Here is a 24,934-nt window from a genome sequence, read left to right as displayed (position 1 = left end):
ATATAGTTCTGCTGGGCATTATGAAGTCAAGAAGGTACAGCCCTTCCTGCTCCGTTGTGGGTGCTCAGGAAAGGCTGGCTGATTTCAAAGCTTGGGCCTCTCAACCTGTTGACAACATTACATAGAGGAGTAAAAAACACTTTGAAAAGTGGCTATGGCCTTGCAGAGTCACTCCCAGGTGTCAGGAAATGCACTTTTAAGACCCAAACAGTCACCACAGCTTTCCTGAATCATGTTGTGAAGGCCTTTATTCCAGATCTAGCAGATTCAACGGTTGAAAGAATTTGATACATATTCTTGTGGGCAGGTACACAGAAGACCACTTTAAAGGCCATTATCTCTCTTTCTGAGTAATTCTTCGCCTCGAAAGAGTTAAGTCCTTTTACTTGGAGAAGGCATTTAACCATTAATCACTCATTTATCTTCTATAATTTTTCATAACTGATCAAAAACCCCAATTCCGTTGCTTTTTCTAAGTCTTTGCCTTAACTTTGCTATTTCTATTTTCTATAGACTGAAAGTACTAAATTTGACTGGGCCTGTATTTTTAAAAATTGGTTTAATGCTTTTTACTCAGTGAAAAGAAAAAAAATCAGTAAACGCTTTTTAAAAATTCACAGTTAAAACTGAAACAAGCCCAAGAAGTGATTATATTTGCATAACTTGATCTGTATTTGGAAGAAAATTCCACTGAAGACAACAATGGAAGCTTATCAAATCAGAATTTCACATAGATTTTCCATAGCCCTACTAATGAATACTGACTCATGGGTCAGCTATGGTGGAAATTTAATGGAGCTCTAAGATAGGAAATGTACACATCGGAGTGTGTTCAGTGGTTCCATTACATCAGTATGAAAACTGCATTAGGCATCCAGTTCATCTGCTGCTTTCTGAGACCACGGCTGGAGCACTGTAGTTGTTAATTCTTTAGCATTTTGATTGGAGCCAGACCCTGCCACTGAATTAAAACCCTTTCCATTTTGCCACAGTCATGAAAAATCTGGACTGTATGTCAGATTGGGATTGTTTGAGCTCAATTTGGTTTTCTATTTTTCCCAAAGTGGCAGGTAAACTGCAACTGAATCTCCTCAAAGAAAATGATAATCGATGGGGTGCGTTCCAAGATAAAACTGAAGGTACTGGTATATTATTATATGAAGTTGAATCTGTAGAGGATCCAATATTGTCGGTGGCCCTGAAAAGGACATCTTTAGAGTAAGAGTCCAAGGATTGCCAAAGCAAGTGCTAGTTCTACCCCCAAATCCTTCCATTTTAAGAATTTTCCACTCTATTAGTGATATGTATGTCCATGCTTCATAAAATTTCACCTTTCACAATTGGTTCAAAATGCCAGATGATTCTTGTGATAAGCCCCCCTGGTTTTTGTTTTTGTTTTGTTTTGTTTTGTTTTAAGATTTTATTTATTTATTCGTGAGAGACCAGAGAGAGAGAGAGAGGCAGAGACACAGGCAGAGGGAGAAGCAGGCTCCATGCAGGGAGCCCGACGTGGGACTCGATCCCGGGTCTCCAGGATCAGGCCCTGAGCCGAAGGTAGCGCTAAACTGCTGAGCCACCGGGGCTGCCCTAAGTCCCCCTGTTTAAAAGTGAACTGAAATTGATAGGACAGACAATTATTATAACCTATTTAAGTAATTCTCATGCTAAGTATTGCTGAAAATCTTAAGATCTGTTTCACCCTGTTCCTGAGAAATGATTAGGCATTACATCACCTTTTGACTCCCATAAGGATCAGTCTTTCAGCGTTGTTCTCAGAATGTATTTCAGAAAGATATTTTAGCCCAGGTTCAAATTTCTTCTTATATTCAATTTGCAAAATACATCCATCAGTTAGAAAATAAAAAAAAAAAAAAACAGGGAAAATGATGGACTTGCTGCACATACTTTCTTGTTAGGAAAATAATGTTTTACCTGTGTAATTTATAAATGACTTCCAGTTATAGAAATCTGTTTTATCACTGGTTCTATGTATGCATTCATTCTTTCTCATCCCCTTGGCACCTTAACAGTAACAGCAGTAGTGAATAATAATAGCATTAATAGCAGAGAACATTTGTTTAATATTTATGTTCCAGAGACTCTATTAAATGCGTTACATGGGTTATCTCATTTATTTCTCTCAGCGGCCCTCTCAGTGGTGGGTATAAGTACCCCCATTTAACAGATGAGATATCTGGTGTTCAGGAGGTCATAACTTGCTCAATGTCAATACGAGTGAGGTAGAACCAGATTCTGAATTCTGATTAGTCTAAGGCCAGAGTCTATGTTTGGCTATCGTGGCGGCTAGGGCAGTCTAGACTAGTTTGTTCTTTACTTTAGATATATTTAGATATATATTATACCTACTTATTCCAGTTTCAATTGAGGGCTTAGTTCTCCAGCTCCCAAATCCATAAATTTCCATGACACTAATTTGCCTTAGACTTCTGTCCCAGTGCTCACTTCAGAGAGGGGTGACAAGGTAACTTATTATCCAAATCAGGACACATCTGAGAGTGAAAGGACTGCTGCTACTAAGCATGCTGGGATGATAGGTGGGCACCAGGATTGTCCAGGCACATGGTGACATGGGTTCATTCTAATGAGCCCCTAGGATACCTCCTCTACCCAGCCGCCCCCCTCCCTGGTGCGGAGCCCAGCTCCACAGAGGGCAAAACTAGGTACTGTTTTCAATGACACTGCATTGCAACCTTTATTTTCTCAGGATTAGTTTTCTGGACAACTGCTTTGGTTTTTTTCCCCTTTGTTGTAGAGCAGAACATTCCATGAACAACCTAAGAAGAATAAAATATCCTAATATCTCTTTAGAGCTGAATAGCTATGGACACAGAGGCATATTCATTTATCATTGCTACAGTAAAAGTATAAAATGTCCTATACCTTTAATAAGTCCCTTTTCTTGCAGAGTTTTCAGGGAAGGTCTTCGGGTGATAAACTTCTTTAATCTGCTTTTAACTCGGTTTTTGTCGCTTGTATCGGAAGCACTATGATGCAGTCTGAACACTGGAGATTAAAAAGAAAAAAAGAAAGCTTTTGGTAAATGTCTCCTTTATAATTATTACTTTATTCGAATATGAATAGAAAGCAGTAGTTATGGAACTACTGGAATTAATAGCTCAAACCCTTCTGTTTAGACACAGCATATGAGTAAAAATTTGCCTGTATGAAAATATTGGCTCTGTTGCCACATGAATGTGCAATGAGACTGTGGTTAGTTTCATACATTCACCATTTATTTTCCCTCTCATTTGCTCATATTTAACATGATAACCTTTATCTGCATAATTCCACCTATCTGTCTCTATACACAGAATTATGGTCGAAGAAAAATTCATCTAAATTAGAGTAAAAACTCTTCAAATTGTTCATTTTAATTAATTAAGATTATATACTGCCTGTAGGTAATACAGGCATTTTCAAAGGTCCTGCCTGCCCAAATAATTTTTTCAATCATCTATTTTATGTTAACTCAAGTAGATATTTCCTATTTTCCTTTTTTTTTTTTTTGAAAGATTTGATTTATTTATTCAAGAGAGACACAGTGAGAGAGAGGCAGAGACACAGGCAGAGGGAGAAGCAGGTTCCATGCAGGGACCCTGATGTGGGACTTGATCCTGGGACTCCAGGATCACGCCCTGGGCCAACGGCAGGCACTAAACCACTGAGCCACCAAAGCAACCCCTATTTTTCTTATTGATGTGAAATTACCACCAGTTCTAGAAAAAATACTGAAACAAATTTGCTTCACATTTTTCCATGTCTTCATTGCTTCCTATCCTAACCTCTATCTTCAAAGTTAGATGTATCTCAAATTCATTCCTGAAAAAGTATTAGCTCAATGTTTCTGGATTATCAGGCTCCATGCTAAAGTCTGTGAATTCCATGATGAACATAACACGTAAGGTCTGGATCTCCATTAAGTATAGTGTCTAAACACATTCAAGGTATCTCATTATTATAACTGATAAGAATTCATTGTTTCTATAAAATCATAGATCTTGGCTGGGCCTTCCTTGTCTTAACTCAGTTGTTGGGAGGATTGGGGGGCACTTTCTTAGGTACGTAGAGGTCTTTGCCTCTCAAATTCTATTTTAGAATAAGCCAATAATTCAATTGGCTTAATAATAATATAGTAAAATGTACTGAGACCTTGCTACATACTTGACACTTTTCTAAAATCTAACACGATTTAACTTAATTCTCCTGCAATGTAAGCTCCAGGTGGGCAGGGATTTTTGTAAACTTTTGTAAATGTTGTTCACAAATGTGTTCCCAATACCTCAAACATTGTTCAGCATGTAAATGTAAATCTTCACTCAATATTTGTTGAATCAATTCTCAATGATCTTTTGAAGTATGTAAATAATTCTATCCATTTTGGAGAGGAAGAAGCTGAGACAGAGAAGTTCAGTAACTTGTCCAAGGTCAAGTTTGGATATGGGAACAGTCTCATAAGATTTTTATCTGATATTCTAATTTATTGGAGTATTGGTGAATGAATGGATAGTGAAAAAGTATATCAGGAGCTCATTTACTCATTTAAAGTAGAATGGTTTTAAATCAACTAAATTTTTAAAAAGTAGCTATTGGATACCAAATATTTGCTAAGTTATCATTGTATGAAAGCTAAGCATGAACCATCCCTCTGAAGGATCTCAGAAGAAAAAAGAGAGAGACAGGAGAGAACTGCAACTGGAAGAAAATTAATTGCCCGAATTAGAGGACTTGAAGTCAAATGTCCCTTGTGGGGTCTCCAAAGAACCCACAAAAGTGCCCACAGGAGAATGTCTGCTATAAACCTGGCCCAGAGTATGGCTGGTCAAGTAAGAACATTTTTGCATCCCCCTGCACCTAGCTTTCACCACAAAGTAGTAGTAAACATGTTAGCAAGATGAGGATTTGGGGTGAAGCGTACAGCTAAGGACAGTAAAAAGGAAAATACCTTGCCTTCCTTCCAGCTAGCTGAAGAGTGGAATTTTAATTTTAAATTAAGTTCAGAGTTTAGACTATCACATGGGATTAGCTCTATTAGATACCAAATTGAGATAATACTTGCCCGTTAACTGGACCATAATATTTTATATTACCTTAAAGCAGGGCTCTCAACCCCGGAACTATTGACATTTTGAGACAGACAATTATTTTTTTTTTTAAAGATTTTATTTATTTCCTCATGAGAGACACAGAGAGAGAGAGAGAGAGAGAGAACCAGAGACACAGGCAGAGGGAGAAGCAGGCTCCACGCAGGGAGCCTGACATGGGAGTGGATCCCAGGTCTCCAGGATCAGGCCCTTGGCTGAAGGTGGCGCCAAACCGCTGAGCCACCGGGCTGCCCCGAGACAGACAATTATTTTTTGTAGAAGGGGGCTGTCCTGTGCAGGATAAGTAGGATGTTGAGAAGCCTCTTAGGCTTCTACTTTCAATATGCCAGTAGTAACCCCTCCTCGTTATGACAATCAAAAATGTCTCTAGACATTGCCAAATGTCTCCTTGGGGGAGGGGAAGGGAAATTGTTCCCTGTTGAGAATCACTGCCTTAAAATGATAAGAAAGGTTATAGGATCTGTTTAAGTTCTCATTTACTGGTGGTGGAAGGTCTACTCACATACTGAGAAAATGAAAAGAAACTGTGAAAAGCAAATATATATATATATATATATATATATATATATATATATATATTATTTTAATAATATATCTCTTTACAAATAGCATATATATAATGGATATATATAGCAAATAGTACATATATTTATGTTATATTTAAGTATATTAAATATATATATCTGTTCTATCATCTATCTGGTATCTGCTATAATATATGCAGTATAAATAGTATAAAGTATGTATATACATAGTATATAGTAAATAGCATATATAAACAATATATATTTACCTATTATATATGCATATATATATAATATTTCAAATATCTGATCTATCATATACCTCGTATCTAACTGCTATCTGTTTATTAAAGGAATTGGTCCTAAAAGTACAACCACTATTATAGAGTCTATCACTTAAAGAGGCTGGGAACCACTGCTGTAGACTGGAGATTGCCAACTGTTGTGCTTGGCATAACAATTGTATAGGGTTACATTATGGATGTCCTCAGCACTCAGGGTAATTGAGTAGGAATGATGCAGCCTGCACCCCAGGAGCAGTTCCTGTCAGCTATGAGTAGTCTTGCCCATTTATTCCAGTGGTCTATACAAATATATTTTCCATGTGTATCTGAACTTAAAATTGAGAAGCACTGCTTTAGATCTGTGCTGTCCAACATGGTAGCCACTACTCACTTGGGGCTATTAGGCACTTGAAATGCAGGCTGTGCCAGAGGTTGAAACAATAATGTTTTGGATTTTTTTGGTAAATAAATATATCATTAAAATTAATATATTATTAAAACATATTTCTTGTTGCTTTTTAAAATGTGGCTAACAAACGATTTTAAATTACAAACGTGGCTCACATTATATTCCTGGACAGTAATGCTAGGCGATGAAAAAATAAACAAACACAAACTGACTACCTAGTACATATATGGCACTACTGGATTTAACCGTTGTGGATAAAAACACATAAGGCCTATGTAATTTTAATACAGCATGATGTGAAGTACAAGACTTCTGGATCTTAGAGGAATAATTGACTTCAGATCATTTTGGAAAAACTGCAAGTGCCATAAGAACCCATGCAAGCAACCCATGCTTTTATAGGACCATGAATATCAGGCATAAACTGATGATTCTAACTTGTATGATTGGAAGAGTCATTCCAAGCATCTTAAATACTGTGCTGACACATGATATCCTATCAGTTTTTATCTAGGTCCAGTCACTGCAGTGACCGCCAGTTGCATATGACCTGCTCCAACTGACAGCTATGCAAGCCCCATAGTCTGGGTTCTAGTATTGGAGGCTGAAGAGACACTTAACATCCTTCAGGAAAAAAAAAAAAAAAAATCTTCTCAGGGTAATTTCAGTCTCAAGCCTGCTTTGAAATAATACGCATAATCAATCTAAATTTTCACAGGTTACCAAAGGTAATATTTTCTATTTCTAGTTTCACCTCAAAACCTTGTCACTTTCCAAGACAGAATGCCCAGGAATACAGAATCAAAGAGGCATTTTTTTCTTGCCTTTTTAGAACTAGTTAAAATGATGTGATTAGAGAGTACATACAGCATAAATACAAGATTATGAAAATAATTATACAGTGAACTATATTTTTCAGAATCCCTTAAGTCCTCTGGTGATAGTATTTCTAATGTTTTATATATAATATTTTTATATTATTCATAATTTTAAATCTGTAAAGTATAAAAATATTTAAAATATAAAAGTATATATTATAAACACAAAATATATTTATATATTTTATATTTTGTATTTTATATATTATTACATTTTTATGTTAAATATGTGAAAACATATTTATAGATAATATATGAAAATAATATATAAAATTATATCTATTATATAAATATGTATTTAAACACATGCATATGAATAAATACATATTTAAATATATAGAAATATATGTAATGGAAATATTTACATAACTGTGTGAATATATGTTTATTTATTTACCATTATAATATTATGTATAAAATATATAGAAAACACTTGTGAAATATATACAAAATATTTTATATATAAAATACAAGACATATATATTGTTTTCAATATCACCATCTGGCTCTACATGCGAGACATGCATGTAAGGTACACTGGTTTTTCAAAGAACATGGAAAAACATTTTTAAATGCTTTGTCTTGTTTGCCTCTCACAAACACTGAGAAAGTAGCAGAGTCTTGGGTGTGATCACACTGGTTTTAACACAGCCTAACTCTCCGAAGTTGCCTCTAATGATGACTTTCCTGGAGACAGACTAGAGTGTCCAGTTCTATTTCCTGATGCCATAAAAAATCATCCTTAGATGACAAGTCAAATTACATGCCTTTACCATCATTCATTCCCCTCATTTTGTTCAAAGAAGAGTAATGCAGAAGTTAAAGTCAATAGATGACTATAATATATAGCATACGTTTTATTAAGCAAATAACTTGAAAGCGCTATAAATATGAACTAAAAATGTAAAAAGCACATGGTTATAAAGTCAAGTCCATCTTGGGGTCCCTGTAAACAGCGCTAAAAGTCTTTGAATATTGTGGTTTACAAATCTGAATTTAACAGCCAAACTTATAAAACAGTTTACGCTTTTCTGTTGTCAAGGGAGAAAAACTTGCCAAATTGTTCATTTTAAGTAAATACAACATCACCAATTAAGGAAGGCAAAATTTAAACACATGCCTATGATAATCAGGACATAGTTTGCTTCTGATTTCACTACTGATTTTAACAGAACAGTGTTCCTTCCATTTTCCCACAGCACCCAAGTGACCCCACACATACTTTTAGAAACTTGTAATCACACAGTGCAAATAAAAGGACACTTTACTGGAAAATACACAGTGTGGTACAATAATCCATCATTTATGAAAAATAGAATTCAGCCTTTTCTTTTTCCTCAGAGATTCAACTACTTTTTGAGGGTGAAGTTTACTGCAATTTAAAGATTTATGTTAAGCCAATGAGCAGGTTTTTTTTTTTTTTTTCCATTCCCATTTAAACTTTTTATTCGAAAAAGGAAAGAGACTGAAGAAATACGGGTTTAAATTCTAAACCATTTAATCTGATAAAGGGGAATCACTCTTAGTTCTACATATTTTTATCTCCACAAAAAGTTAACCTGAATTGGATTAGCTCCCCAAGTATTCTAGAATTTACTTTTATTTCCTTTATGCTTTCCTCTTTTTTCCATCGATGCGTGAGTTTTTCTTTCAAGTCCAAACAGAATATTTTTGAAACCCTGAGAATTTTCAATAACAATATACAATTTAAGTCTCAATACACAGGCCAAAGGCATTAGGTTTGAGCACAGTCCTGTTCTTAACCCATTGAGAGATTTAATTGCTGTTAAAGCTGCTCACACCAAAGAATAATTAGAATCGAGGGCTTTTTAAAAATTTTTTATCGGAGTGCAGTTGACACACAATTTTATATTTGTTTCAGGTGTATAACATGGTGATTCAACTTCTCTATACGTTAGATCACCCCAAGGATTGAGGGCTTTTTAAGATGATTTGCAATAAATATTATTGCATATGAGAATATGCATTAGCACAACACAAGTTTTATACCCGACACAGCCATTACGGTGTTAAAACCACCTCTAGAGGTGGGAAAGCTTATTGTAACAAGTGCCCTTTGTATATTTATTTTTCAACGTTAGTAATGGGGGGCGGGGGGGAATCAACACAGTTTGAACGATCAACATTCACTACCATTCTATTAAGGGATGAAAACCACAAAAGAAAACCCTCAAATTTTTTCAGAATCCAACGGTTTGGATAATACGATCCAGAATTGTGCATCTGCCAGAATTTTTCTTGCTGGGGACCTTATTTTGAAATATCCCCTTTCCCTGCCAAACTGCTGTTTTCACGGTATTCCCATGTTACACTTACATGCTGTTATTATTTTTCTTTAAATTTGGAAATACTGGAGAGCTAACGTTTCAGAAATGTTGCTAAAGGAAATGCTATTAACAAACAACTTTCTAGGCTACTTGTCACTTTTTGTGGTTAGTTTTTACATGGGGATCAACATCAGGTGTAGACCGATAGTTGTGTTAGCTGCTGAGAGCTCCTGCGACACCATGAATCTAGAAAGATGTTCAGGGCAAAGCCGGCAACAGTTACAATCATCTTACCACAGCAAAGTGTCTGGGGAGGGAGTTCAAGAATGAAATGACAAAATAAGGTTATATCAGGCTCTTAATCCCAAGAGATTCCAAAAACACTTCTCAAACCATCTCATGGATTACACAACAAAGTTCCGAATTGTCTCCACTCATATTTTCCAATATGACTTTTTTTTTAATCAGAAATTGCCCTGTTGTACCACTTTCTAAATTACTGAAATAAGAATGCATTACTCAAAATTGACTGAAAAGAGAAATCAAGTTTTAAAAATTTCTTTTCAGCCTCCTGCCTGATTCCTTTACAGGGCATACACGCTTGTGCTAATTCATGAAGCTGTAATATATACTGCTTTGCCCTCTCCAGCATGTGGTTTTAGAGCTTGCAAAACTTTGCACGTAACTCCTTGTGTCAGAGTGGGCAGAAAGGGTAAGTTTGGGCTTAATATACTGCTGGTCATTTAATATCTCTTTCTTCCACATGCTCAATGTAAATAGAAGTCATAATTTCAACCCCCAACTCGTAGCCTGAGAAACTAAATTATTGAAACTTTAAGTGATTTACTTAAAACACAAATCACGATTAAATCTGGAAATAATTGGAAGGGGGAACGCAGAGCATTTTAACAGCAGTCCTTTTTTTATTTTTTTTAACCACTTAATTCCCACTTAGATATTATAGGAATACAAAATAAATGATCAGTTGTAACAGAAGGGTATCTATCCAATGATTCATATTTATGCTATCTACCCATTTAAAGAAAGGTGAGAATTCATACAATGAAAAACATTTACTTTTAGACTAAATTATCTAGTGTAAATGGTCAAATCTAACCGTATTTTTTCCATTTGCAGTGCTGGCAGTTTACTGTCATGTCCCTGTCACTCAGCCATATGGAAATTCCACGACTACTTTTCTCAGTAATAGATGTGTCCATGTGTTCTACTTCTAATGCGTTCATCTGTCTAGGATCTAAATCTCCATTGTCTTTCATGTATAGGCCTAATATTTTTATTTTGCTAATAATATATTTGAGGTGTGTCTTGGTTGATAACATATTTCTAGAGTGTGAGTCAGGGTGTTTTGTTTAAATTTAGCATTTAGTATGACTTTGAATTATATAACTTTCTTTTGGTGATGATGATAATGATGATGATGCTAACTTCAATTCTGTAGTGCAAATATTGAGTAATATTACCACAGATGTAATTTGCCTTCAATTTTAACTCTGTTTTTTCTTTTTGTGAACCAGAATTCCAAAAGATATTTGCATCAAAGGTTATAGAAATACTACATATTTTTTTAAAAAAAAGAACAGAAAAAAATATACCTAAATAACAAAAACGTGTAGTGTGTGTAAAGACAAATGATCCATTTTTTCCTGAAATGGAATCAGACACAATATCAGATGTAAAGATTCAGGTCATTGAGACATCTTCTATTGACTAAATATTCTTTCTTGTCTTCTTATGTATCGATAGTGTCAGTAAAACTTTGTCATTTGTTCAAAACTTTGATAGATTCATAAATAAAGTAAGTGGTTACTGAGTTAAGGCAGTAGCTGATTTTGAAAGTGAAATTACTAAAAAAGGGGAAAAAATTACATAGGGCATTAATCCAGACAAAGGGCACCAGGCAGTAGAAATATGTTTTCCATGAGAAAAGATCATATATTAAATACAGGAATGGGTTCTCTCCTGGTGATAGAAAACAGGCCACTGCCAAATCAAATGAGAGGAGCCCTATAGATGAATGTGAACATCGGAGACCAAAAATAAAAAACAAAACAATAGAGTTTGCAGGCATGACAGTTCCACCGTAGAGGTAACAGCATGGCAAGATTCTAGGACACTAACGCTGAAATTTCTGTGGGAAAAAAAGCCAAGTTGGAGAATGAAATGATATTCATATTTAAGAGTATTGGACAATTTCAATGCTGATTTTACATACTGACTCAGATACTAGACCATGCTCAGCAGTATTTGAATTGGGTGGGTGGTATTTAAATCTTCCTTCCAGATAGACATAAATAGAGAGAGCTATCCCTACATATTGTGCGCGCGTATTTGTTTGTACTTTTGTGAGAATGTATTCTCAGAGGGTATAGAGGAGAGTAATATATGACAACTTTGAAGCTTTTTCCTTTAATCTCTAAACTCCCGGCGCTATGTGTGATCAAGAATATGCTACGATGTATCCTGAATTTTTCAGACATAAAAATTTTAACAAGAACATAAAAGTATGCATTACAGGCATAGGTAGTTTGAGAGAAGTCTTAGGCTAAATAATCAATATTTAAGAGGAAATAGAGGACTGAAGTGTTTATTTAGATTGTAGAAAAAGTTAAATTTATATATATATAAGATATATGTAATGTGTAATTTTTATATGTGATACATAAATAAATATACATTTAACTTTTCCTACAATCTAAATATTTACAGTATTAATTCTTTTCAAGCAGACTCAGTTTCCACTTTAGCCAATCTGATCGTTCTAATATCACTCGTATTATTAATAATGACTAATGTTCTTAGACTGCTGGCAATGTGACAGGAAACTGTACTAAGTATGCTACGTCTCATTTAATCCTTATAACCATTCAGTGTGGTGGGATCTCTTATTGTTGTCCATTCTACAGATCAGGAATCCGAGGTTCAGAGAGGTTAAGTCATGTAGCAAATAAGCAGCAGAGCCAAAATCAGATGCAGGGCTGCCTGATTTCGAGCCCATGGGAACTCCTAACCTGCCCCACTGCCTGCCTTTCCATCTGTTTGGCAATGCTGTCAAAGTGCTAAGGACGTAGAGCGACGGCAATAGCCTCCTACTATAGTCAAGTACTTCCAATCCTTCCAACCTAAGGACTTAAATTATCTGCTGTACTTAAACTGCTGGCTGAAATGATCCTAGGTGGTGTGCATCACTATAGGCCTAGAAGGGAAAATGAGTTGCCTTAGGTGAGATTAGTGAATCGCAGGACAGTAACAGAGTTGATGGCTGAATGCTCTCTGGATTGCCAGTCAGAACAGCTGAAGATGGCATCTGGGTTGCACAGAGCCATAACCACCGCGAACACAAATTGAGCTCTTCTGCTATTGGGCTGTAGGCAAATTTGAGAATCAGTCTCCATGCTCCAGGTGGCTGTATGCAGCAAGACAAGAATAAATACAGAAGTAGAGATGTAGGGTGGGGATTGGGACTCCCTTTTTAAGTAAATGGACTAGCCACCTAGCCAGATCTATCAATTTTTCAAGTCCTTGACTCCTGTCACCACACAAATCCTTTTCAAAGACAGACATACACCTAGCTCACAATAGTACAAGCACATGCATTCTCATCTGTAAACTCCTTAGCACTTCTCTCCAGCCAAGTCAGGAAATGTCAGTCTTCTCTATGCCCAACCAGAAAGTCAACTTGTTTTATTCCTGGTTGCTTCATAGGAGTGAAGCTTCAGGATCAGAAGTTAGGGAGAAAGCAGAAAGCAGGCAAGAGCCACTAATCGATGGCCTCCTTCTAACAGCTAATGCTGCTTCCTAAACCAAACCAGACCAGACCAAACCAAACCAAACTAAACCAAAATACATTCCTTTCCCTCTCATTTATTTCTTCTCTCTCTTTTGAATACTACATATTTTGGATTTTGAATTTGAATCTCAACCCTGTCATTTAACAGAGGTCAGGTCTTATTCAAGTAATGTTAAGTTCTTTGTGTCTCTATTTTCTCATCTGGTAAGTCGGGCTGATATCCACACTGAAGACTGTTGTATAAATTAAATGCCCCAATATTTGCAAAACACCCAGCATGATATCTAGCGTGTGATAAGCATTCACTAAAACACTGACAATTATGAATTATGAGGTTTTGATAGATGTTTTCTATCACAATCATGATTGTAATAGTAAGTGAACAGAACAGGTCGTATGAAAATTGCCCTCCTCATCCTCATCCCAGTGTCTCTTATTTTTTCAACATTTTCTGGGCATTTACTGTGTATCTGGTATTATTAGATTATAACCTTAGCTGCGGCATAAATTAAATATTTATTAATTTACATAAAATTAAATACATATTACTACAGATAGAATTTTTGACTGCTATTTGGCTCTCAGTTGAAAAAAAGGAATACTTGTATACAACCCCAAGAGTTTATCTGTGATTAATTTCTGCCAGGTAGAGTATATTTCAAGACTTTGAACATGTGTTGAAATCATTGGGTTTTGAAGAACTATCCATTAAAGACTTTCTGAACTGTGACAATGGATATTGACAGTGCTTGTCAGACTAAACCACTATTGATTGGCTCACATCATGTGTATAGCAAAACCAATTTCTTTCAAGTGCTTCTTCCTAACTGAAATACATTATTGAGCCTTCCTCTCTGTTTATTATAACACCCAAGCTCATCGTATGTAACACATCCAGCAAAAAGGTTTCTCAATGAGGGAAGCAGCAAACTATAACACAGAGAGAAGTGAAGGCACTTAGCAAGCCAAATAGTCTTGTACTGTAAGATGCTATTCCTTTGGAAAATATCGATCCCTTGCGGAGTCTTGTTTTTATTTTACAATCCTCTTGAATATGGAAAGATCATGGACTAACAGAGCTTTGCTATTGTTTAATGATCCTGTGACTACCCCTGAATGAAACTATTTTAAGTATTGTGTGTATGTTTAAGTTGTGGGAAAGAAAGTGTTTATGTTGGGTCGCTGCTGCCCTGCCCACAAACACACACAGCACTACACACACACGTACTCCCCCAGGGATGTGACTTTTCCCAAACCTTAGAATGTTTTCTCCAGTGAGTGACTCAGGCCAACTTTGGCCATATGCTATGTATTGTACAGTTTTATTATTAATCTGAATTTGCATTGTTCCATTCTTCCCAAGAGGGCACATTTCTTACTGAAATAATGCTTTTACATAACAAAGAGCAGTTCTCATAATACTCCATGAGTGGGAGGAATTTTAGATTTATTTTTTTTTAGTTGAAAATATCATTATTAAGCAAAACCTGAAAAACATACCTTCTACAAGTACTGACTGATCATATCTCATGCTTTCTGCAGTGTCTTGGGAGCATTCCTGGGCCCAAAGAAACTTCAGCCCCAGTTTTTACTCCTTAAGAAGCTTACAGTTTACTGTATATAAATGCCTGGGGAAAGCAGGGTAATCCTAAATTCTTAGCATAATTCTCAGGGTATTCCTAAAATTGCCACCCCTCTAAAAAACGATCCTTACAGCTCACATGAGTCACTCTGATGATAAAACAGGAGAGATTTTGGTTAACTCTACAAATGCTGAATTAATGTGGGATGATGTTGCCAGTTTTTCTACTATGCTAAGTGTGGCTGGAAATTAAATTTTTTTTTTTTGCTTAGAAGGGTGGTAAATGCTACATGAGCAAAATAGCTCATTCTTCAAAGCCTCTTATTAAGCAACAGAGTCCCAAGTTTACTTGCAAGTTCTAGATTAGGGTTTCTCCCAAGATAAGGCTCCCTTTGAGTCTTGCCTTCTGCTCCTTGCTGCGGCCCAGGAGAATGGCTGCACTCAGCACCCCGGGGCCATGCCCTTCCTCTGGCTTTGCCCCTTGCCTGTGGCCTTCTCACTCCCACATTCCCTTGCTCTGAGACAGGCTCCTGGCCTTGGGTCCATTCTCTTGGCATTCTTTGCAGGGGTCACAATGTCCTCAAGACAGTGGCAGCCTCCCATGCTTTTGTCAGAGAAAGATCAGGAAATGTCAGGCCTGTCAGTTAGTCCCTCACAAAATAGTTTTAGTGGGACAGAACCTTCTATCAGAGGAATCGTTTTGACATAAGCTTCTAACTATTTGCTCCAAAATGTGCGTGCGAACCACTGATACCCTCCCCCACAGGAAGGGTATTGAAAATGCACAGGGTATGCTGAGCAGAGCTGAGGACACAGTATGTAGTCTATGGCTAAGTGTTCAGGGATAGTGGAGCAGTTTGTCCTCACAAATGCTGACAGACAGCTGCACTTTGCAGCTGGCAGTGAGCTTATGCTCGCTAAACAAAGATCTAGCTGGAGCCCGGTGAATACTTGGCTCCATTGCAATAATCATAATTCATAACATACATTTCTAAAAAAGGGGAAAAATAGGAAAAGACCCATAAAGGCACATATCATTGTGACACTTGATGTATTGAGGATACAGGCTGCTTTATTTGTTGTCCATTTTGAATCTATCTGGGGTCCTGTATTGAGACGGTGGTCCCTGTGTATGGGTCATATGACACTGCTCTCTGCTTTCCAGCCACACCTTCAGATTCACTCTCCTTTCCATTAAAAAATAGTGATGGGAGATTTACTTTCTGTCAAATACCAGTTATTATCTCCAATATTTATTTTTCTAAATGAGTTCATTGTAATCAAATTGCCAAGCTTTTTCTTGTTTTTGACCATCAGATAACCCCATTCTTGGGCACAGCTCGTGGTGGAGTCACAGAAACATGAAATATTAACTCTGGAGTGAACATGAGGGAACATAGAGTAAATGCTTCTAACTTCTGAGGTGAGGAAAAAGACCCCAACTTGTTTAAGCCACTTGCCTAAGGCTACATAAAGAAGCAGAAAGGTAAAGATTCAACTCAAGTTTCTCAACCACCATTTCTGGGTTTTTGTCAGCATATCCTCATGTCTCTCTAATCCTAGATTTAATGTGATTAGAAAAACTGCCCCTGTATCTGAAAGATTGCTTCAGAGGAGCCAGTTTTGTTGCTGGAGGCGCCCACTACTGGCCCAGTTCTTCCAGTGACCAGGAATTTTATATTTGAATCTAAATTAAATCATATGATTGTTTTATTCAACATATTTAGAATTAGAGAGTTTTGAATAGAATATGGAAATATATTTACATTTATATGCATAATTTTGCATAATAACATGAAAAATGCATGCCCCAAAGGGGAAATTACAGTAGCCTTTCTCTTGATATGTAGCAAAGCTACATGTTTTGCTATTATCCTTTTCTTTAACTTTTGGTAACCTGAAATCTGTGATAGATTATTATTATTTGGGGTTTTAAGCCTTCCCTTTCCCTAGGGAGAGAGGATCCTGCTACCAATTGCCAGGACACTCCTCCTGACACAGATGTCACTGAGGAGAGTGCTTTGCTGGATATCTTCTGCATGTGTTTCAGCCTAAACTAGGAGGGGATAGAGAGGATTGAGCTATGGATGGGAAAATGCATTTCACCGAGTGCCAACTCCTCTGAAATTCAAACTTTTGGACTATTGAACAGGCTAAGATCTTGGTTTTCTTCAAGCATGTTTACTCTTGACAAAGTAGAACTTCTGGTCTTGGAAAAAAATGTCTTTGGGTTTTTAAGGTCTCTGAAAGCTTCTTCAGACATTAAGTACCTCTTACATAAAATAACACAGTGATGATTTAAGACCGGAGGAACTGGAAATGAGCGGATTAAATGACCTTTAAAATACACATAGGTTTAAAATTGAAAGGAAAATGCACTTAGCAAAAAAGCATTTGGGATTTATTTCTAAAATATGGTTGGAAACATTAAGCAAACTCAAAACGAGGCAACGCACACACATCCTCATTTTGACTTAAAGATCTACTTTAAATAACACAACAGATGTAGTCATCAGCATCTATTCCAACAGGGACACGCTGTGGATGGTGAGAAAGACACGGTAAGAGTTGAGTAATAATAAGAACTACTGTCATTGTTATTCCTTAATCCTTCAAACTGTCAAAGCAGAACCAAGAGTAAAAGAGAAATATTCTAGCAGGATCTGACTCCCTCCCTGTTTTGTCAAGCAGTTCAGCTAGGAAATTTCCACCAGGAAATATTCCCTTAAATTAGTCATCAGAAAGCAAGTGTAGCTATTTTCATTCAATAGCACGAGAGAAAAAAAATGAAAAACCACCTGTGGACTTTAGTCTGAAAACATGCCTGACAACACAAACAGGTGCTGGCTTATGTAATGGTTAAGAAAGCAGAGGGGGACAGAGCCCTTGCTAAGGAAAATTGAACTTAATTGTTCCATTGTGAGGGAATGGCCAACTGAGAATTATATGCTCTGGGTCATATAACATTTTGGCAAACATATTTATTTTGCCAATTCTGTGGCCACGTGAAATAAACTGCCCTTGGGATACATGTTGAAGTCAAGAATGAGGGTGGGGCGAGGCAGATCTTCATGGTACAGTTTGGAATTTAATAATACTCCCTATATTCTCACCAAGCCTGACACACAGTTGGTGGTCAGTAAATAAATAAATAAATAAATAAATAAATAAATAAATAAATAATAATTGCATAGTGTCTGAGCAAAATGCATGGTAGAAAGTACAAAGGCTTTTGTGTTAAGATCTGATCTTGAGTTCACAGATCCACCAGTAAGAAGGTGTGTGACTTTGCAGCCCTGAATTCCAACCTCCTCATCTGAAAGTGGGGATACAAATATCTCAATTGCAACATCATAAGCATTAAATATTATGATGTAAAAGACCACATGCTTTGTATGTACACAAGTAGGTTGCTATCTTTGTCATTTTCCTCCCTTTTTTCCTCATCTTCATCATTCCTAACATCATTAACACAATTACGGATTGCACCAGACTCCATAAAACTGAGTTAAATGGAGCTGGTCCTTGGGCTTTGGGAACTAACAATGAAAAATTACAATACCCGTATGTCTAAACAGAAATTAGATATGCATACTTGAAGACATTTGGAATAGGTATATAAAAATTATGTTAGGCCTATATTAATATTAGCTATCAGTAAAGAGCTATGTCCATATGGCATAGGAAGAGCCCTAGAAATTGTTTGCTGAAACAATTTCCACTTTTTTGCATGTTGTATACCAAATTCTCTAACCACATGAGTGTTTATTAATTATAGCTTTGATGGAAATAGATTTGCTGCCAATATAAATCTTTCCAGGTGAATGTATGGTTTTGGGTTACTACTACCACTTTGGCTAATTAATAATAACTTTAAAAATAACAGTAATAAAAATCTCTTATTTTATCATTACCCTAAGATTGAAATCTTGTGTCTAACCAAACAGAAATGGCAGGAGGTCTGTTTTGATAAATATGGCAGCAACATTACCTTATATCATGATAACTGTCATCAGAATTGTGTTGCAAGTACATCCCATGCCATGCAGCCTCAAGGCACACAAACGCATCCTTTAATAATCACAGCTAAAACATCTTTTTTCTATTAAAAAAAATAAAGACCCTTAACACTTGATTAATTGCAGCTGGAATATTAGTTCTGGAGAAAATCTAAAGATCTGAGGAGCTGAATTATGAGTGTGTGTGGCAGGGGGGTGAGGGGCTGGCGTGATGGAATAGGTTAGTAGACAGAAGATCCTTTGCTTTGCTGCTGCAGTTCATAGGGTCATATCCACTACTTTCAAGCAAGATTAGCTCTGACCAGTAGAGTAAAAGAAAACTTGGAAGGAGTGTCTTCTTGGTGAGCTTCCATACCATACCACCAGATGGAGACGATTGGTTATACGTACTGTCACTCCGAAATTCTACTTTATAGACACATTGGCCTCCTTACTCTTTCTTGAGCACATCCTAATTCAGGGCCTTTGCACATGCTGCTCCCTCTGACCTGAGCATTATTTCTTTAGATATCTACATAGGCACTTTCCTCACTTCCCCAGGTCTTCCCCTAAGTCTTGTCACTCACAGCTTCTCCCTCTCTACTCAAAATCACCAGCCCTCTCCTCCCTTAAGTGTTCCCTATCTCCTTTCCTTTTAAAAAAATTTTTTTTAAGTTTTTAAAGTTTTTTTTTTAAGTATCACTATCTCACCAATATATCTTTTACTTCTTTTTCTGATATTTTTTTTTCCTCCACTAGAATGTTAGCACAATTAGAGCAGAATTTTTGCCTGTATTGTATTGTATTTATTTATCAGAGCCTCTAATCTCAGTCCCTAGAACAGTGCTGGGCAAATGATAAGTGTTCAATATAAATTAGTTGAATGAATATAAGAGTACTCTGAAGTCCTTTTTTAGAAAAATAAAATCTCTAATTCCTTTTTTAAAACATTTTTAATATGTGGATAAAACCCTATTTTCCATGAAAGTAAATTTCCGTAATTTATAATACTTTATAAAGAAGGAAAATTATAATTGCTATTATCATTGAAAGACAATCTGAGTGTATATTCACAACAGGTCTGAGAAGAGAAACAGACCCTGCCTCCAGGCCCTTTTCTTTAAACTTTGAACATCTAGAAAAAGTTGTGGTATTCTTTCCTTATTTACCTATTTATAAACATGAGTATGAAATCATGTTGTTATTCTTCCTATTTTATTTAAATAAAAAAAGAACTTATATATAAAACACATTAAATATCTTCTAAGGATACTAATACATCCAAGGATATACTTAAAATTATTCTAGATGGTATTTATTAGGAGGAAGGTGAATGAGAGATGAAGGAAAAAAATCATCAAGATAGAAAACTTGCATGTCTAATAATAATAATAACAATGACAAGGATGTTGAGGATAATAAACTCAACTCTCTGTTTCAATTTATAAGAAAGAAAGAGGGGGCAAGGTGCTGAGTTTCCTGGAGAGGCTGATTCTGGCCTAGCATGTGGCTGAGATCGCAGACTCCCTAAACCAGTACCATCCACATATGTAATTATAACTATTCTAGTAATAGCCTCAAAAAAGAACCAGCAGGCATTAATTTCAATAATATATTTTATTTAATCCCATCTATCCAAAGTATTATCATTTCTCCATGTAATCACTACGGAAATTATTAATGAGATATTTTAAATTCTTTTTCTTGTGCTAAGTCTTTGAAATCTGGTGTGTATGTCACACCTATAGCCAGTGCATCTCAATTCCGACTACGGTATTTCGAATGCTCAGTCACCACATGTGACTAGTGACAACCACATTGGACAGTGCAGTTCTAGAGGAAGCCTCTGCATGTCCCGGCTGAATGTGGACATGTGTCAGTATAGAGATGACTCCCTGGAGTCCATGGGTGGGGCATCACTGCAGCTGGTACGGTGACCTGAGTCAGAGAGAGCCTCATCACACCAGTGGGCAGTGGTGTGTCAGAAGAGAAAGCTTTCAACTTGCAAAGCCTTGTGCCCATGACAGAAATCAGAGTCACCAAAACCAGAGACATTTTCTGCTGTGAGTTGTATTCCCAATTCTTTCTCCACCTGGCTTTATGTTAGTATCTCAGTAGGAAAATTTGTATGGGGATCCAGAGTGATTCATTAGAGATAATAATTAAGAAAAAAGCAAGATGACTTTCACTGCATCTCAGGTTGATAGAGCAGGTCAAATGAGTTTTATTCTATTCTTTTATCTGCAGTAATTAGACTTCTGAATTTTGGTATGCCTATTGTCAAGTCCTGCTCTGTTGCAGTGTGCCACCTGTGAACATGCTAGTCATCTCCTCAATTGGTTTTATACCCAAACACTAAAATAAATATATCTGGAAGGAGTGAATGGCTTAACTGTAGGTTTTCAGGAGTTAGGTGTTTTGAGTTTATAATCTGTGCTTTCTGTACTCATGACAGTTATAATAATTTCAAAGTGGCTTTAAGTTTATAATCTGTGCTTTTTGTGCTCACGACAGTTATAATTTCAACGTGGCAATGCTTACTTGACCTTCCTATTAAAGAGAAGTATATTTTTAAAAACTCATGACAAAATACAAAGTTTAAATTCTCACAAAGGGTCAGTTTCATATGATCTATTTCAATAAAGGAAAGACTGGGTAGACAGTCTAGATTACATGTATTCTCCAAGTCATGGTTTGGTCTGGGGAGAATAATTGGAGACATACATGCTTAGACATAGTGTATACTTGACTACAGAATAAATTGGTTTTGTTCCATTTGAGATTTGGTTTTGCTCTTAATTGCCATATATTTAGCTGACTTGACTGCACAATGATTTGAATAGACTACTGATTTTACTTGTATGCCATTTCCCAGTATGGGAATCAATTCACATAGTCTCAGTCAAAAATTATTCCAACTCAGAAGTGTATATGTCTCTCAACTTTTATATCAAACACACACACACACACACACACACATACACACACACACTCACAAAGGAATCCATAACATTCTTTGGGCCAGGTGAGCTATATTGTGCCATAAACCCTAGGAATTAATAACAAAACAACCAATCCATCATGACATGGAATACAAGAAAAGTAAATTCTGAGAAAGCAGCTTGACTAGTTAAACAATAATATTATCATTTCAAATAGGTTTATGAAGCCCCAGGACCAGTTATCAAAACCAAAGCCATATTCACCTTGGTTATCAGCTAAAGACTTCAGGATCAACTTTATTTTCCCTCCAAATAATTTTGTTCATACTGAAAATAATCATCAGATATCATTTTAAAGTTTTCATGTTTAAAAGTGCCTAAAGAGAAGTTGAATATCAATAGAATTCCACTTTAATTTTAAGAACAGGATCATGTCTTAAATATGATGAATAGGATTAAAATGTTGCTAGGGAAAAAAGAAAAAAAGAAAAAAGCGAACTGGCTCCCATTCCCCTTGAAATTTTTAGTGTGCATGTAAGTACTTAAAATATAAACTATATAGCAATTGACACTGTGAAGCAATACATAATCAAACAAGACACTGTGAGGCAGATTGCAAACTTCCCTCGATCATGTTTCCCAGCTTTAGGAAAGCAAAGGTCTAATAAACATGAACTTGAACTACAGTGAACGTACTCAAATCATCCTTAGAAAATAGGTATTTACAACAACAAAGTAGTACTGTAATGGCAAAGATAGATGAACTAAGCTTAGATCTGTGTAATATAAAAAAGGAAACTGATTATATAGTACAAATAATTTTGCTGTAATATGACAGCCTAATGACTTAAGTGCCCAATATCGTCATTATGGTTCTGAACCCCTTGTGCATTAGCAATAAAGACTCAATATAACTACTGTATAATTCATATTTTTCCATGAAAATCTTGTTCTTCTTTTAAAATAGTTGCATCTATAAGATCTGTAAGCCTAAATGGAAAAAGTTAATAACTTGAATTGTATATTATGTCTGTGATGTGGTCTGAAGGTGTTCTCAGTGAAGTTTCTAACCAATCTTTTGATGGAAGGAAATGATAGTTTTGGACATATAAGTTTATTTTAAGATTTCTCAATCTAGTAAGAAATACCTATTTTGTTGTCCTGTACATTAATTTATGGTGTACATAAGTCCATGAAGATTGTATAGTCCTTAGCTAACTACTGTTACATATCTGACCAATGCATTTTAATTTCATGGGAAACAACAAATACTTGACTTGAAAGTCTAGCAAGTCTTTAAAATGTTCATCTTTACTGAATATTTACAATGCATACAGCCACTAGTTTAACCTTTTTGCTAAACAGGGTAAATGAATTGTACAGAATAGTAATTAAACAAAAGACTGCAAAAGAAATCATGGAATTGAACACTGGGACAAGGCATTATTTCAAGTTTTCAGATCCATTTCCTTGGATCCCAAGTCTTTATGTTTGCTAGAAATCTCTCCTCTCTCATATTAATACGAGAGAAAATGGTGCTTAAAAATGTAGCAAGTGTAGGTGTTTTCAGGCCACAGAGACGTGTATCACGAAGCTATTTTTCTAAGAGATGCTGAGAAACATGAGAAATTAAAGATGTTATTATCTTGTATTTTCTTCTTTTAACGTTTGTAAGGGAGCAGCTGTGCCCGATTCTTAGTGTAAAAGGAAAACCATATCAATTTTACTCATTTTTGCGTTTGGAATGAACATGTGATGAGAAGTACATTTTGCCATTACCGAATCGGGAGATGTGACAATAATTGTAATGGGTGTTGTTTCATCTACCTGCTAAACTGGTCCTCCTTGCTCAAAATATGGTGTTGTGGGGTGGCATCAACCATCTGGCATCACAGAATGAGAGTTTTACAAAGAAACTTCTTGGATGTCTAAAAATGATGTGAGGATAGACAAGCCCCTCAAGGGTGTCTGCACAGATGCAAATCACTTACATTTGCAAATGTGTGCACAAAAGAGAGGATGGAATTACCGAGCGAATGGCTCCCCTCAATTACCTGCTTTGTGCCTGAATATGCTTGATTTATGAGCATAGGACTAGGAGTCAGGAACTTGAAGAAGGAGGAAGACAAAACTCATCATGTAAAATACTCCTTTCCACTGATACTCAAAACACAACGTATGAACGCTTGGACAAATATATATGCTGGATTTATACAACCAACTTTTTTTCCTTCATAAGCTGAAATTGAAAAAAAAATATATTCAATTCAAGCTGTCTTTTCCATGAGTCTTGAGAAACTGCATTGTTTTGAAAAAAAAAATTGGCTTGATTTTCACAATTTTAAAAAAATGGTTATGTGGAGAATAAGATTGTGCCCATAAAAGCCAATTGTTTCCAAACTGCGCTGTATTGTTTGGCCCAAATAATTTGTCCTTCTATATGGAAGTAGGAAACCATGACAAACTAAAAATACAATAGCCAATCAAAACAAAAATTCTTCTGTGAAATCACTTTATCATCCTGGGATATTTACTAAGACCTCAAACAACTCCCCCACCTGCCCTGCCCAGGCCAGTGTGACAAAAAGCAAACTCCAGAGACCACAACACAACAGGAACCATTTTTGGAAGGAGGAGGAATAAGGAAAGAATTCCATTTCTATGTTGTCACTGCTGTTCAAGGAACTAGTTTGTTGACCAGCAAATATGGCCGTCTGTTAAATAGAGTCCTAAAGAAAGACGTGACAAAGCATTCAAGGCATGGGAAGACTTTGCTGTCTTCTCTTGCAGAAGGAACTAGTGGGTTGATGCGAATTTGGGCTTCTGAAAAGTGTCATACCTAAGCACAAATGGAGACCGTAAAGCTAATTTAAAATGTCATGGTTGCTAATATAACAAAAGGTGGCCCTTAGTTAATTTTTATGTGGTGAGATGTCAAAAGTAGTGATGAAAAGAAAAACATATTTATACTTCTCACTTGCTTAGCGTCTAAAAGGTAATTATATTTTCAAACATTTTATGCTTTTTTTATACGTAAGATATCAGCATAACTTTCTGCTAAAAAAAAGTGTAAATGAGGATTTTAAAATACTGTGTCA

At 36.1% G+C, this 24,934-nt stretch overlaps 1 protein-coding gene across 3 annotated transcripts in view; it reads right to left on the bottom strand.

Annotated features, from left to right (window-relative positions):
- The window catches only part of ARHGAP15 (Rho GTPase activating protein 15), a 608,201-nt gene that overhangs the window by 252,238 nt on the left and 331,029 nt on the right, over window positions 1-24,934 (bottom strand). For all 3 annotated transcript variants that reach the window (XM_077861593.1, XM_077861594.1, XM_077861595.1), the window contains one exon: window positions 2,902-3,024. In XM_077861593.1, the coding sequence (XP_077717719.1) occupies window positions 2,902-3,024 (123 nt within the window). The remainder of the gene's footprint in view (window positions 1-2,901; window positions 3,025-24,934) is intronic.

This window comes from Canis aureus, chromosome 20 (assembly GCF_053574225.1).
Source record: "Canis aureus isolate CA01 chromosome 20, VMU_Caureus_v.1.0, whole genome shotgun sequence".
In the NCBI taxonomy this organism is placed as follows: Eukaryota; Metazoa; Chordata; class Mammalia; order Carnivora; family Canidae; genus Canis; species Canis aureus.
The sequence above is the reverse complement of the archived record's forward strand: the minus strand, read 5'-3'. Positions and strand labels throughout refer to the sequence as shown.